At 40.2% G+C, this 13759-nt stretch overlaps 1 protein-coding gene across 1 annotated transcript in view; it reads right to left on the bottom strand.

The window, feature by feature from the left end:
• LOC148913957 (uncharacterized) overlaps nucleotides 1–13759 on the bottom strand; it is an 83742-nt gene that overhangs the window by 6013 nt on the left and 63970 nt on the right. The window contains exons 59-76 of the mRNA XM_089025660.1: nucleotides 13374–13653; nucleotides 12626–13035; nucleotides 11528–11729; nucleotides 10272–10829; nucleotides 9665–9880; nucleotides 9119–9331; nucleotides 8473–8688; nucleotides 8062–8286; nucleotides 7274–7489; nucleotides 6353–6577; nucleotides 5747–5962; nucleotides 4624–4842; nucleotides 4047–4253; nucleotides 3201–3434; nucleotides 2513–2728; nucleotides 1985–2215; nucleotides 1174–1386; nucleotides 610–828 (exon numbers count right to left, since the gene is read on the bottom strand). Coding sequence (XP_088881786.1) covers nucleotides 610–828; nucleotides 1174–1386; nucleotides 1985–2215; nucleotides 2513–2728; nucleotides 3201–3434; nucleotides 4047–4253; nucleotides 4624–4842; nucleotides 5747–5962; nucleotides 6353–6577; nucleotides 7274–7489; nucleotides 8062–8286; nucleotides 8473–8688; nucleotides 9119–9331; nucleotides 9665–9880; nucleotides 10272–10829; nucleotides 11528–11729; nucleotides 12626–13035; nucleotides 13374–13653 — 4516 coding nt within the window. The remainder of the gene's footprint in view (nucleotides 1–609; nucleotides 829–1173; nucleotides 1387–1984; nucleotides 2216–2512; nucleotides 2729–3200; nucleotides 3435–4046; nucleotides 4254–4623; nucleotides 4843–5746; nucleotides 5963–6352; nucleotides 6578–7273; nucleotides 7490–8061; nucleotides 8287–8472; nucleotides 8689–9118; nucleotides 9332–9664; nucleotides 9881–10271; nucleotides 10830–11527; nucleotides 11730–12625; nucleotides 13036–13373; nucleotides 13654–13759) is intronic.

The following is a 13759-nucleotide window of genomic DNA, read 5'->3' as shown; positions in this document are numbered from 1 at the left end:
AATATTTTCCCGTACGGCCCGACCTAACTCAGTCAATAAGCATTTTATCATATGACCCTCACGAAAAAATCAATAAAAAAATAAAAGAAAGAAAGAAATAGTAAATAAAAGATAAAAAAGAGAAAGCGCGCGGATTCGAGCAGGGCCGGACGGGTTTTTCCGGCCCGCTTACGTCAACCCGTCCGGCCCCCATCACGTGACTTTTTCAAATGGTTTTATTAGAGCGCGCGAGCAGGGCCGTACGGGTCATATGATAATATGTACTTATTGACTGAGTGGGAGGGCCGTACGGGAAAGTATTTGGCTCGAGGTGATGCCGTACGAGTGACCGAGAGCCAAATAGTTTCATGTACAGCCCGACCTAACTCAGTCAATAAGCATTTTATCATATGACCCTCACGAAAAAAAAAAAAAAAAAGAAAACGGTCGCAGGCTTCCAGCAGAATCCGTACGAATCCGTACGGCCCTCCTCACACCATTTTCCCGAAGGTTTTTTTAAGAGCGCGCGCCGGGTAGATACGGGTCATATGATAATTCACTTTATTCTAGAGGTGTTTGTGAGCAGTTGGGCCCGGAATACATGTACAACCTATATTATCATCTACTCACCACAATGTCCATCCTTCACTTTCCTAGTACCCAACTTCTTATGGCACGCAATGGCCTTCATAAAGCATTCACTAAGGTAGGTTTTTCCATCATTGCCACATATGGGTTGGATCAGGGACGGGCAGTCGTTCTTCTTTGGACAGACACATATCGGTGAGCCATCTGGTGCTTCGTAACATGTGGCGTATGTTCGACACTTGTGAAGGCTGCATCCACCACCTGCAAATAAAGAATTTATCATTAAAATAAATTAATGAAAATTTATGAATTACTAATTCTTCTTATGACCTCTTTAATACTCCAGTCAAGATTTCTCAAAATATAAAGGAGGATAACACTGAGTAAAAGAGCGATAATACGGAGCAATTTTTTCTGCAACTTGTCTCGCAACGGCCTTACGACACAAGTTGCATGGAGCATTGCAGCGTGTAACCTACAGCGCAATTTGAAAAAAAAAAAAATGTTGCGAGACAGGTTGCAGCAATCGTTGTAAAAAAGTAGAATTGTTTCTACCTTGGCAACGATTTCTCCGTTGCACATCGTAAACAGTCTTGCAAATCTTACCGCATTTTCCCTTGTTAGCAACCTTGAGTCCATTTTTCTTCTTACAAGCAACAACTTTCAGCAGACACTCATTAGAGTATTCCTGTCCATCTGTTCCACACACTGGGTCAGGTTTCTTGTCACAGTAGCTTGTATCCGGGCATTCACAAGTGACTCGACCAAATTTCAACTTGCAAACTTTGTTGTCTTGGCAACGGACATCATCGCAGCTTCCTGGAAATGAAGGAAGAAAACGAATGGTATCGAACTACTGCAATTCAGGACAACTTAGTCCGTTTAATGTAGGTAACGAAGTGCATTCGACACTAGGGGAAAACGTCTACATCTGCGTGAATTTTAGCACGTTTCTCAAGCACATTTGTCCGGTTAGTTTGAAAGCAAATTTGCAAATTTTACAATAGGATCAAGACGCTTTGGACAAATTTGAAAACGAAATTAGAGCATTGGAGGACCTTTTAAACTCGATTGGTGCATTTTGCTGTAATTTTATCCCTCATATTGTATTGTTGATACCAACACTAGAACTTAGCAATAATAAGTAAACCTAATTGTGATGGTTTCTAAGCATTATCGAAAGAGCCAAAAGACAAAGACGTGACCGCAATGTAGGTTGTAACAACAAACGAAGCTAATAAAAAAGTATTTTATTAATTACCACCAATATGGCGGTGATGACGTAACGTGCAAACAGAGAATTGAAGGAACCTGTGTTTATGGAATCAACGAGTGATATGAGTGAATGAGCCAGTGTTAGGATTTGAAGCATAGATCTACTATTTTTTCTGTAAAAAAAGGTTATGGACGTCCTTACCACAATCCCCATCCCTGACAAGCTTCACCGGTGTAGCAATTCCTATCCTCTGCTGTCGACAAGCCTCAGCCTTCAGTGAACACTTGTTTTTGTACGTCACTCCATCACTACCGCATGCCTTAGTTCCACCTGACGGGCATTCATTTTCCCTGGGACAGCGACATTCGTACTCTCCACCGGGTTTAGGGAAACAGTGGGTGTGGCCAGGGCATTTGACAACGTTACAGATTTCTGAGATGAATATCAAATAATATTAATATATTAGGGTTTCTCCTTCAGTTACAATATATCTAAGGTCGAAAGCCCTAACAAATTAGGTTAATGCTAACAGTGGGTGTGACCAAGGCATTTGACGAAGTCACAGATATCTGAGATAAATATCACATAATATTAACCTATTAAGAATTCTTCTTTAGGTAGTATGCCTAACGTCGAAAGCCCTGGCACCAAATTGGTATCGCAAAAGATCATTAAAGTTCATTAAAAAATTAAGCTCATAGATGAGATAGAAATATTAAAGTTACTCACGGCAGTATCCTTGTCTGTCTACTCTGATGTCCTGCTGTCTCTTGCAGGCCTTGGCTTTCATGATACACTCATTCAGGTATGAACGTCCATCTGTACCACACACCATATCGACGCCACGAGAGCACGATTCTTCTTTAGGGCAGATACATGTAGTACGTTCATCTTTCGTAATTTCACATTTACCATAATATCTGCAAGTCACACTGGTACAAGCAGCTGTGAAAACATCGAGGTTATACGTTAGTTACCTTAAATGGTTGAACAATTGTGGAACGGGCAAAAAATTCCTGTAACGTTTCCTGCAGCACTGCTGGGTTGGAATGGCAGGATGAATGTTGCTGGTATTAACGTTCCGCGTACAAAAAATTTTTTTGTCGTACAAAGGTAAGTAATTAGACAAAAATAATGTTGTCTAAAAATGCCTATACTGTATTACAAATTGAATGTGATATTTAACGAGATCGTAATTCAAATGCTCTTCTGCCACCCTGGAGTAGAATTCTGCACCTTGGTCTCACGGTGCCTACACTTGCCTTTCATCAAATAAGGCCGAAATGATAAATGATTTTCAATTTCATTTTATTCATTTATTTATTTACGCCATTTGGGCTTAACGCCATAGGAGGGGAGCAAGAGAACACGAAGTCCTATACGAGGTCTTACTCCAGAAGTGACTAAAGGCACTCACCACATGGTCCAAATGAAACAAGTTTAATATTCTTTGCCATCGAGCAGCTTTCCACTTCCATCATACATTGACTTGCGTAGGTCTTCTTTATCTTTCCGTCAAGCCCGCAGACAGGTCCTGCTCGCTTTGAGCAATCACTCTCTTCGGGACACCGACATTCAAGAGAACGGCCAGTGAACAAACACTTGGAGTAGAAGCGACACTTGCGCACCGAGCAGGGAGCTGTTACAACACCTGCGGAAAAAGAAAGTTCAAAGGTTTATTCATTCCCACATGGAAAGAAACTAGGCTTACATGACATGGGGATCATGGAGGATGACGGTAGTGGTAGTGGTAGAAAAGAAGCTGTTCTTCGGTTTTCTGGTTTTCCCCCATTTTCAAAACCTCATAAGCTCCCATTTCGATCTGTGAGTTAGCAGTGCCCTTACTTTGATTTGCCCAGAGGTTGTTTCAGAGTTCTATCAAATTGGAAGACCTCTTGCAACCTAAAATAGTTTTTCTTCTGTTTCTCTGTTTTAATCGACAACTAAGATCAAAACTTGGGTTGAGTGTTGTTCTGTTTCACACATTCTTGTTTTTTCTTCAATAGACCAGTTTCGAGTTCCCAATTACCGCTGTGTTTCTTGATTACAGGCTCATTTAGCCTCGATTTTGTGTAGAATATTCACGTGTTCTAGTCAAGATCCGTAGAATTTCAAAGTGTTTGTATCGTTGAAGTTGTGCATTCTTAACTTTACTGTTGGTATTTGTGAATATTTAAACACTGATACAAGGCTAAGCCTGAGTAAATGAGTCTGTAATCAAGGAACACAGCGGTAATTTGCAACTGGTCAATTGTATTCTTACCACATCGTCCAGGTTTCCAGTCGAGATGAACCTGTTTTTGACAAGAGTCTATTCTTGCCATACACTCGTTGTCATAGGTCACACCATTGCTTCCACACACTGGTTTAAAGACACGAGGACAAACCGTCGGGCAAACACACTCAGTTGCTCCACCAGAGATGACGCGACAGTTGGCATTGTACAGACATTTCTTCTTGGCACACGAGTCTGTGAAAAAAATATTTCATGATTACAAACCTGGATAACACTTCTTTTTGATTACACGCAATAGTTGGTACATTTGGTGGATATCGGTTTTTCTTGCTAACGACCCTGTAAGCTCAATTGCACGCGACCAGACCAAACACATGGTTTCAAAAATACAAGGCGCTGAAAATCTACCTTTGATGTACTCGGACGAAAAATGTAGAATTGTCTATACTGGGGATAGACAATAATCAAAGAGTATCACCATTTCATTTATGTTAAATTACGTTCACGTCAATTATAACCTTCCCCAAATAAAATCTACATTTATAATTTCGATTTCCATTTTTAAAAATCTCTTTTATCATACCAAAGACAAAGTACCACTTACCACAAGGACCATTGGCACGCTTTTTGATTGGTGTCTTGGTGTCACATGATGTGGCCTCGAGATGGCATTGGCTATCATATGTTGTTCCGTCATCTCCACATACGGGATCTCGTCCACGTGGACAACGCTCTACAGGAACACATAGGCACTCGGTGCCTTTGGTGTCAGATGCAACACAGGTACCGTTGATTTCATGACAGGTCGAGAACGAGCAAGGTGCTGAGAATGTGGAATACATAGATAATTAGTAAATTACTTCCATTGCGATATTTGAACAATATATATATATATATATATATATATATATATATATATATATATATATATATATATATATATATATATAGAGCGGTTTTCGTACTAGTGAGAAGTGCACGTTATAGACCTATTCCACTGTTTTCCCATTTCAGATCATTTTATAGTGTATCGGCTGTGCATGAGATGGCACATGAATATGGATACAACTTAAACAAAGAATGTTATTCTCGAAAGAATGACATGTGGTCTAAAAAAGACAAAACATTAAGCAAGCCCAAGTGGATTTGGTCCAAGCAGATATCGACGCCCAACAATGCATTTCGTTAAGGTCAAGTGTGTAAAAATACCATTATTTCTTAGTCCAACATAGACATTTAAAGTCCCTATGGCACCTTATTCAATATCTTCAGCATTGATTCTAAATGAAGTGAAAAGTTGAATGGTAAATTATTTCTATATGGTTTGAGTAATGCATCTTAGAGATATCGAGGGTTAGACTTCCAATATGTTAATGACGTGACGTCAAAGGAGGCATTTCAGTTTATCTGCCATCACATGGAAATCGAAACACAGATTACTATGATTTTTTTTTTGCTAGAACCTTTCTTTAAATCCTAAGTAAGACAATGATGTTTTATACAAGACATTTTACTGTCCCAGAAAAGTTTTGTATATTTAATGATGTCTCCTTTGACGTCACATCATTAACATATTGGAAGTATAAACCTTGATATCTCCAAGATGTACACTCAAACCATATAAAAATAGATTACTATTCAACTTACATCATTTACAAACATTGCTGAAATCTTTGAGTTAGGTGTCATAGGTACTTTAATGAAAATCGGCTTCTAATATAACTTACAGCAAGGTCCATTGTGTACAAGTTTAACATCATCACTTCCAGCGCAGCTTTCGGCCTTCATTTTGCATTCGTTGTCGTAAGTTTTGCCATCAGACCCACATACAGGTTTCCTCACAGAAGGGCAACTGTTTTTGGCGGGGCATTCACAGACGGTTGATCCATCTTGCCTTTTGATGCAGTTGGCATTGTACTTGCAGTTAGCAGCCACACATGGATCTGTTGGACAATGAATTACAAAGGTATGGAATTTTAAGACAAAAACAAAACTGAAAAACCTAATGTTGACTAATGACGACTCCAAGGGACTTGGTGACCTGGTATATTTTATCTCGTCTAGGAGTCTGGGATCAAAAAATACTACCCATTCCTGCACTCCAAACTTTCTTATCTAGTTAACTGACTTATCCCTTCCCTCTTATACATAACGAATGATAAGAACAAATTGCACATACCAAAAGATCCATTTATCGGCTACCTCCCATTTTCCCCTTTTTTACATAACGAATAAAAAGATAACGAAGTTTCCATACCAAAAGATTCCGTTTTGGGCTACCTCCCATCTTTTCCCTCTTAATGAATCCTAAGATAAGAACAAAGTGTACATACCACAAGATCCCTTCTTGGTTACAGTTATAGGTGATCCAGTTTTACAGGCATCGACTCTCAAGCGACACTCGCTGACGTATGTTTTGCCATTAGAACCACAAACAGGTTTGAAATCACGCGCGCAGTCTTTATATGAAGGACACTTGCACTCCGCGCGGCTTGTCACGCCTTCCTGTATCGTCACGCAATGTCTACCACCAGTACACAAAATACTTGAACAAGGACCTAGAGATTAAGAGGATGATTAGACAAAGTAGTCATAATTCTCTTCGGTGTCTTTTTTCCTCAAACTATCTTTTCTTAGTGTTCTTAGTGTTCTATCTTAGTGTTTTTGCGTGTATTTATTGAATTAGCATTGTCCAATGATTGGGGTGCAACAACAGGACTCAAAATCCCTTGAGATATAAATAACAATGAAACAGCCGCCATCTTGGTTGATCTAACAAGAGAAGCTAATGAAGAATGCTTTTTTGTCTTGTCAACTAACATGGTTGCTATGACGTAACATGTACCTCAAGAATCCTGTAAAATACCCCTGTTTTCCTTAATCATAGATTAATTTCTCAGGGTGAGCCATATTTCAACGTAAAATATTGATAATAAATACTAGCGGTAAAGTAAAGAATGCACAACTTCCACAATACAAACACTTCAAAATTTCACCGACCTTTACCTAAACACATGAATATTCTACACAAAATCGAGGCTAACCTTGAGTAACAGAAAACTGGAAACTGGAGTATTACGCTGAAATATGAATTTTCGCTGCAGCCAGTCAAAATCAGTAAATCAACGATTAGTTTTGATTGACGGCAGCGAAAAATCAAATTTCAGCGTGCAGCTCGCTGCTAGTGAGTTCGTATGTTTATGAAAATAGTAGTAACAACGTTCTGTATATAAACTACAAAACTCGTGACTTACCACACTGGCCCTGGTGCTTAACGCGGATGTTCTGCTTCATTGCGCATGCGTAAGCCTTCATCATGCACTCATTGAGATGGGTTTGGTCATCAGTGCCACAGACAGGATTATTTTCTTGTAAACAGTCAGATCTCTTTGGACATTGACAGATTGATGGACCATTTAATTGTCCTATGCATGTAGCGTAATAGTCGCACTGGTTGGGTCGACAGGCTCCTAAAAAGACATTATCATTTATTAGGACATGCGGGTCTTTTTTGGTGTTTGTTTGCTTTACAAATGCTTTTTGTTACCATTTCATACAATGTGGTTTTCAAATGGGTAATAAATCAACATACACATGTAAAATAAATGGAATATTTGCTCACGAATAGGATTTTTATACTTCTCCCCCTGTTTGCATTTTATTATGATAGCATCCTGATTGGGATTCCTGTGGCTTGGTATAAGGCTCATTATATTGATCAACCCCCCTCCCCCTCTGGGGGATCTTGTTGTACATGTGACACTTGGTAGCTTTGCCACTCGCTTGGGATATCCAACTTAACTTATAAATAAACAAATATACATTTGCTGATTCCGTCCAGTATATACATATATATAGCGGGAAAAAAGGGACTTAAAAGTTTCAATGGATTATATATAGGGAGAGAGGCTTGATAGCATAAACGTCGCTTGCCCCAGTTGGTCTTTACGGAAGGCAGGGAATTATAGGAAAGTGAGAAAGCCAAGAAGGAAGATTGAAGATGATCAAAAGAAACGGTTAAAACAAGAAAAAGAAAACATACCGCACGGTCCCTTGTGTACAACGCTTATCTTCATATTTGTCATACACGATTCAGCATCCATTGTGCATTTGCTTTGATATGTCTCTCCATCATCGCCGCATACAACGTCGTTGTCGTCACCAGCAGGGCAGTCGCTTTCTCTGCCACATTCACACGTGACTGTTCCATCGAAATTGGAGAGGCACTGGGCTCCATAACGACATGTATCAGTTAGAGCGCATGCTCCTGGTTATATAAGAACAGTAATTATAAGCATGTTTTGCTCCGCATTCATGTCTGTCTGTCTGTCTGTCTATTCTTCTACCTGCCAGCATGTCTGTCTGTCTGTCTTTCTGTCTGTCTACTTCAGGTAATTATCCCTGTCTCACTACGTGTTTTATCACATCCACTACTTTACATTTACCCACTTACCACAATATCCTTTGTGTTTTTCTGTGATCGGCAAACCTTTCACACAAGCTCTGTTCTTCATCACACACAAGTTAATGTACGAAACGCCATCACTACCGCATACTACATCAACGGTCAGCGGACAATCTCTTTCAGACTGACATGCGCACTTTGGTTTACCGTTTTCTCCAACTGTACACTGCTTGTTGTCTGGGCATTGGGCTTTCCAGCAAGGGTCTTCGAAACAAAAATAAGCATCCCAGTAAACCAATGACGTCTATTCACATGCACAAGGACAATGTAAAATGTCCGTTAGGATACCGATAATGCCGTTTTAGTATAACTTTAGACTTGGATATAGAGTTTCTCGAGTTGTGATTAGTCGAGCGACCGGTGATTCTCAGACGATAATCACCGCTGGAGCGTTGTTTATGAGGATTTCCAAAGTTTTCCAGATCGGAAGAAATACTAAAACGTCTTTTATCCTGAATTTCGACTTTTCTCTAATATTCAAATCTAAAATTATACAAAACAATTATTTCCCTAAGGCACAGTGATTATCGATGGAATATTTATCTCGCAGCTCGAAGACTGGCAGCTCGGTAAATATGGCACTGATAATAACTTCGCCTTCGACAAATAATTGTTAAGTAAGGTGACATCTTACCGCACTCTCCTATCCTAACAACGGTGACGCCATTATCCTTGTTACATGCGTCAACGGCCAAGTGACAGCTAGTGATGTACGTATTACCGTCACTTCCACATACGGGGTCTAGACTTGCTGGACATTCTCTGACGTCAGTGCACACACATTTTGGCAATCCATTGACCATCTCACATCGAGAATTGTTCTTGCATTTAGTTGTTGCACAAGCATCTAGAAAGTGATTGAAATGAAATGCATATCATTGCATACATGGCACTCAAAAGTCATCAAATCTCCTTTGACAAGTATTTTTTTATCCACACGCCCAATGTAGAAATCAGCTTTAGTTGACATGGCAAGCGTGTTTAATGAAGTTATACCTACTTATTTAAGTCAAAACTCGTATTCGATCATTGCACATTCTTATATCTGTAAGTTACAGGCATGCCCTGATTTTGATCAGCCCTGAGGTTTTTAAGGGTTGATCTGAGAGTAAGCCGTCGCCTGACTTTGATCAGCCCTGAGGTGGTTTTAGGCTCAACGAAAATGTGTGTAATTACTTACCACATTGACCCAGGTTGGCAACACTAACGTCTTTCTTGTTGAGACAAGAAGTCACTCTGAGCTCACAGTCTGTCTGGTAGTTAACGCCATCAGTTCCACACACATATGAAGGTGTTCGAGGACAGTCGTTAATGTTTGGACAGACACAGCTCGTGCTGCCATCTGATGACGGTACGCATATTGCGTTGTTTTTACAATCAACCTTGAAACATGGATCTGGGGGGAAAGACAAGGAATAAAAAATAAAGGGAGGAATGAGAGGATGGAAAGCCGAAAAAGGGAGAGAATCAATGAATCGATGAATGGACGAAGAAATAGTGAATGGATGGATAGATGGATAGATGAATGGATGGATGGATGGATAGATGGATGGATGGATGGATGGGTGGATGGGTGGGTGGGTGGGTGGATGGATGGATGGATGGATGGATGGATGGATGGATGGATGGATGGATGGATGGATGGATGGATGGATAGGTGGATGGATGAATGCATGGATGGACGGAAAGACAGAATACAGGAAGGGAAAGGATCAATAGACGTACGCAATGATCGAAGGGACAATGGAGGAAGAGAGAGAGAAAGAGAGATACATTGAAAATTTTACCCTTGCATGTCTCCTTAGCCAGCTTGATGCTCAACATGGGTAACTCATCAAAGCTATTAATCTTATAAGCATTGCTTCTTGTGCTTGCTATCTGTTCTAATTTATCCATCGGCGAGTCCCTTCCAACACCAACAACCAAAACCTTGATGCTATCTGCTCTCAAAGCATCAGCAGTTGGCTTAACATCCTCCTTGATAGGTCCTTTAATAATGGCTACTACTGTACGGGGTATTCCCCGGCGCCCACCTGATCCTTGACCTAAGGCACTATAAGCTGCTGATAGAGTTCTACTTATCCGAGTGTTAGTTACAGGCAAGCGGTCTTGTCGCAGGTCTTCTATTTGTTGGTTAAGTGAATCTGTCTCTGCGTAGTCAGTAAGCCCAAAGTATGTGGTTGGGCCTGCGCTGTGCTGGAATGCCGCTACCCGTGTGAGATTAGAAGAAATTTTGAACGTGTTGATCATCATCTGGACCAGTTCTCTCTCTTTCTCAAACTCCGAGGAGGAGACTAAGTTTGAGCTGTCGACGGCAAAGACCACATCCATGGGTATTGGACAGCCTGTAAAGCACACAAATACAATTTGAATAATAACTATAAAGCACCAGATAAAACCTTACTTGGTTTCCATTTCGCAAATCACCGTTGTATCCTTCAAATGCATATTCGAATTCCAGTGTGGAAAAAAATCACTCTCATCAACTATAATGAAATGCCCCAGCACGTTTTCCAAGAATTCAAGAACGTTTTAGTAAGAAAGAAAATGGCAACAAAGAAACAAAACAAAAGCGCAGCCGAGAAAAACATACAAAAAATGCAGAAAAACAAATACAGTGAAATCATTAGTTAAAAAGCAAGATAATTGCGCGGTGCCAAAATATTTCCCCCACATTTACTTTAAAAGAAACATTTTTTTTCAGTGGATATCCTTTACTAAGTGTACATCATGCAAGGTCTCAAAGTTATCTTCTTTATTGAGGTATCACTGTATTACTTTAGGAACGCTGTTAGCGTTACGAGTGTGAAACTGTTTCCGGTAGCATGGCACTCTATTGAAAACAAAAACTCTATTAATGAACATGCTCACGTGCCTAACGTTTACAGAGCTTCGACTGATAAGAAAAAGCTTTTGGGACACCATTTTGCAAAATCGATGTTGCTGATCAAGGCTTCAGTTACGAAGCCGAAACATCCGTATTTTAAAGATCTTTAAGTTAGAGACACTTTTATTTATTTTATTCACGAAAACCCATCTTTACCTGCAGGCATTGTACACATTGGTTCCACAGCAATCAATCCTCCTTTTGGCCTACACCGTGCACAATAACCACCACATTTAGCAGATACAATCAGATTGTTATCTGTTCTATTGAAGTCTTGGATCTGAAAGCTTTTGGGGAATCCTTGGTGAATCCATTCTACAGTGTCTTTAAGATGCAATCGCGTCCCAGTCAAATCAATCTGTTGTTCGTGAGAAAAGGAAGTTTACAATCGGAAAAATTATTTGATTATATAGTCAACTCTTGTTATAGCGTAAACCCTGAGGACCGTCGCTTGGTGTCCGTAATGAGAAGCGACCGCGTGATTTCTTTGTCGCTTCATTGCTCTTGTTCTCAATATCGGGGTGTCCGTAAGGCGGGAGTTGACTGCATTCAACATCACTCCTCTACATAACATCAACCCTGAAGGGAGAGCATAGAGGGTTTTGGCAGTGTCAACCCCTTCCACTTTTAGTCTTATGCGTACTAGAGGCTAGTCTGTTACGTTTTTTCAATCTAACCTTCCTCCCACTTTATAGGGTGCGCGACCGTAAATAGAGAGTTTTAGATTTACGTTCACGGCAAACGTGAAACGTCAGTTGACCATTTAAAAATTATTCTAAATAGCTTAAAAAGAATCGCAAAAAAGTCCAAGTAGTAGAAAAACAAAAGATATTTGTCTTTGGTGAGAAGGTTTGTAAAAGGTAAAGTAAAGTACAGGAAAACGATGAAAACGTGGTCACGTTTGCCGTTTGCGGGGAGAAAAAAAGTCAATCTGAAACTCTCTATTGCCCGGGTTTTAACCCGGAGGAGTCCATTGGAGTCGCAACTGTATGTTTCCAGATATGACACAAAAAAATATCGATTCCCAAAGGCCTAATTTTCAAAAAAATCTATTAGGTTTTTGGCTTAGAAATAGAATATCATATCAAAACGACTAACACATATTTTTGGTTGCTTTTCTGAAATTAATTACTACGATTCTCTTCCCTGCATTTTTTAAAAAACTGTTTCCCCGATTCGCCAGCCCATGCTAATCCTACATTTACTATCTATACCATAGCGATTTCTGAATAACAAACCATAGTTGAGTCATACCTTAAAGCTGCCCTTGCGACAATCAGCCTGAACTGAATAACAATCGCCTGCTGTACCGTATGGGATGTTATTACCTCCCAGTTTCGAGATAGCGAATTTAAAGTCATTCTCAACCAAAGCTAAAGGCTTGCGTTGAAGTCGAACCTTCTCGAACGATGTAGAGCCGCTTTCGGCATACAATTGCGACATCTCTTCTCCGTTGCATTGGTATCGTTGTCGGAGCCTCTTGTCGTAGATGATGGCATAGTTGTTTGTTCGCCCTGCTGGTAAAGTGATGTATTCTGTTGGGGTTCCTGTGGTCATGCTGTCACAGTACACACGGATGGGATCCAGGCAATTCTCGCTGATGTGAATCAAGTAGTGTCCGTCTGTGTAGCCAGCGGTCTTCACTTCAGAGCAGTCACGGAATTCTGAAATGCGATTATATGATATATTACGGTCTTTGCAATAGACCTTTTCAGAGATAGCGAAAATGGTGCATTGTGGTCTAGATCTTTTGATCATCATTCAATACACACTTTATGCTTGTACTGAAGTTAAACAGCAATGGATCATGCTATAGAACTCTGAAAAGGTCTGTGATGTAAGTTTAACAAACTGAGTTCCATTTTTTTATTTGTCTGTCGTCTTGACGAAAAATTGCGTCATCAAATTGAGAATGTAGTGTGGATCCACGAGGGGTAGCCGCCAACATGACCGCTATGATATCAATTGCCTCCACGAATTAATAAAACATATGACAACAAACCTTGTGCGATAATTAAAGGAATACGTTTTGCTTCTTTGGTTTCCTGTCCTGGTGCTGGAACAACAGCCAGATCGTCCCCAGAAGCAATGGCCTTGATCTTATTGCGTGACGGACTTCCCAGTCCAATCGGCACCACTTTGACACCAATGTCACGCAATTTCTGGATCTCTTGTTTAACTTGGGGCGACGCCTCATCAAAGTCACCTATAGTCATCACCACTAAGACGTCTTTGACAAATGGACGATTGCCGTTAGATCTCCTTAAAAGATCTTCACGGGCCTGTTAGAAAAGGACAGACAGAGAACGATATTTTCTTTTTTTCTTATTAAGACTAAAAGCTCGAGAAACCGGTCTTGGTCCTCGAGTTTCTTGTGCGCTTATCGTT

The sequence above is a fragment of the Actinia tenebrosa genome, unplaced genomic scaffold (genome assembly GCF_029948245.1).
Source record: "Actinia tenebrosa isolate PJP-AT-01 unplaced genomic scaffold, QUT_ActTen_1.0 PGA_scaffold0__85_contigs__length_37466705, whole genome shotgun sequence".
Taxonomy (NCBI): Eukaryota; Metazoa; Cnidaria; class Anthozoa; order Actiniaria; family Actiniidae; genus Actinia; species Actinia tenebrosa.
Note: the sequence above shows the minus strand (reverse complement) of the source record. Positions and strands in the feature narration are given on the sequence as shown.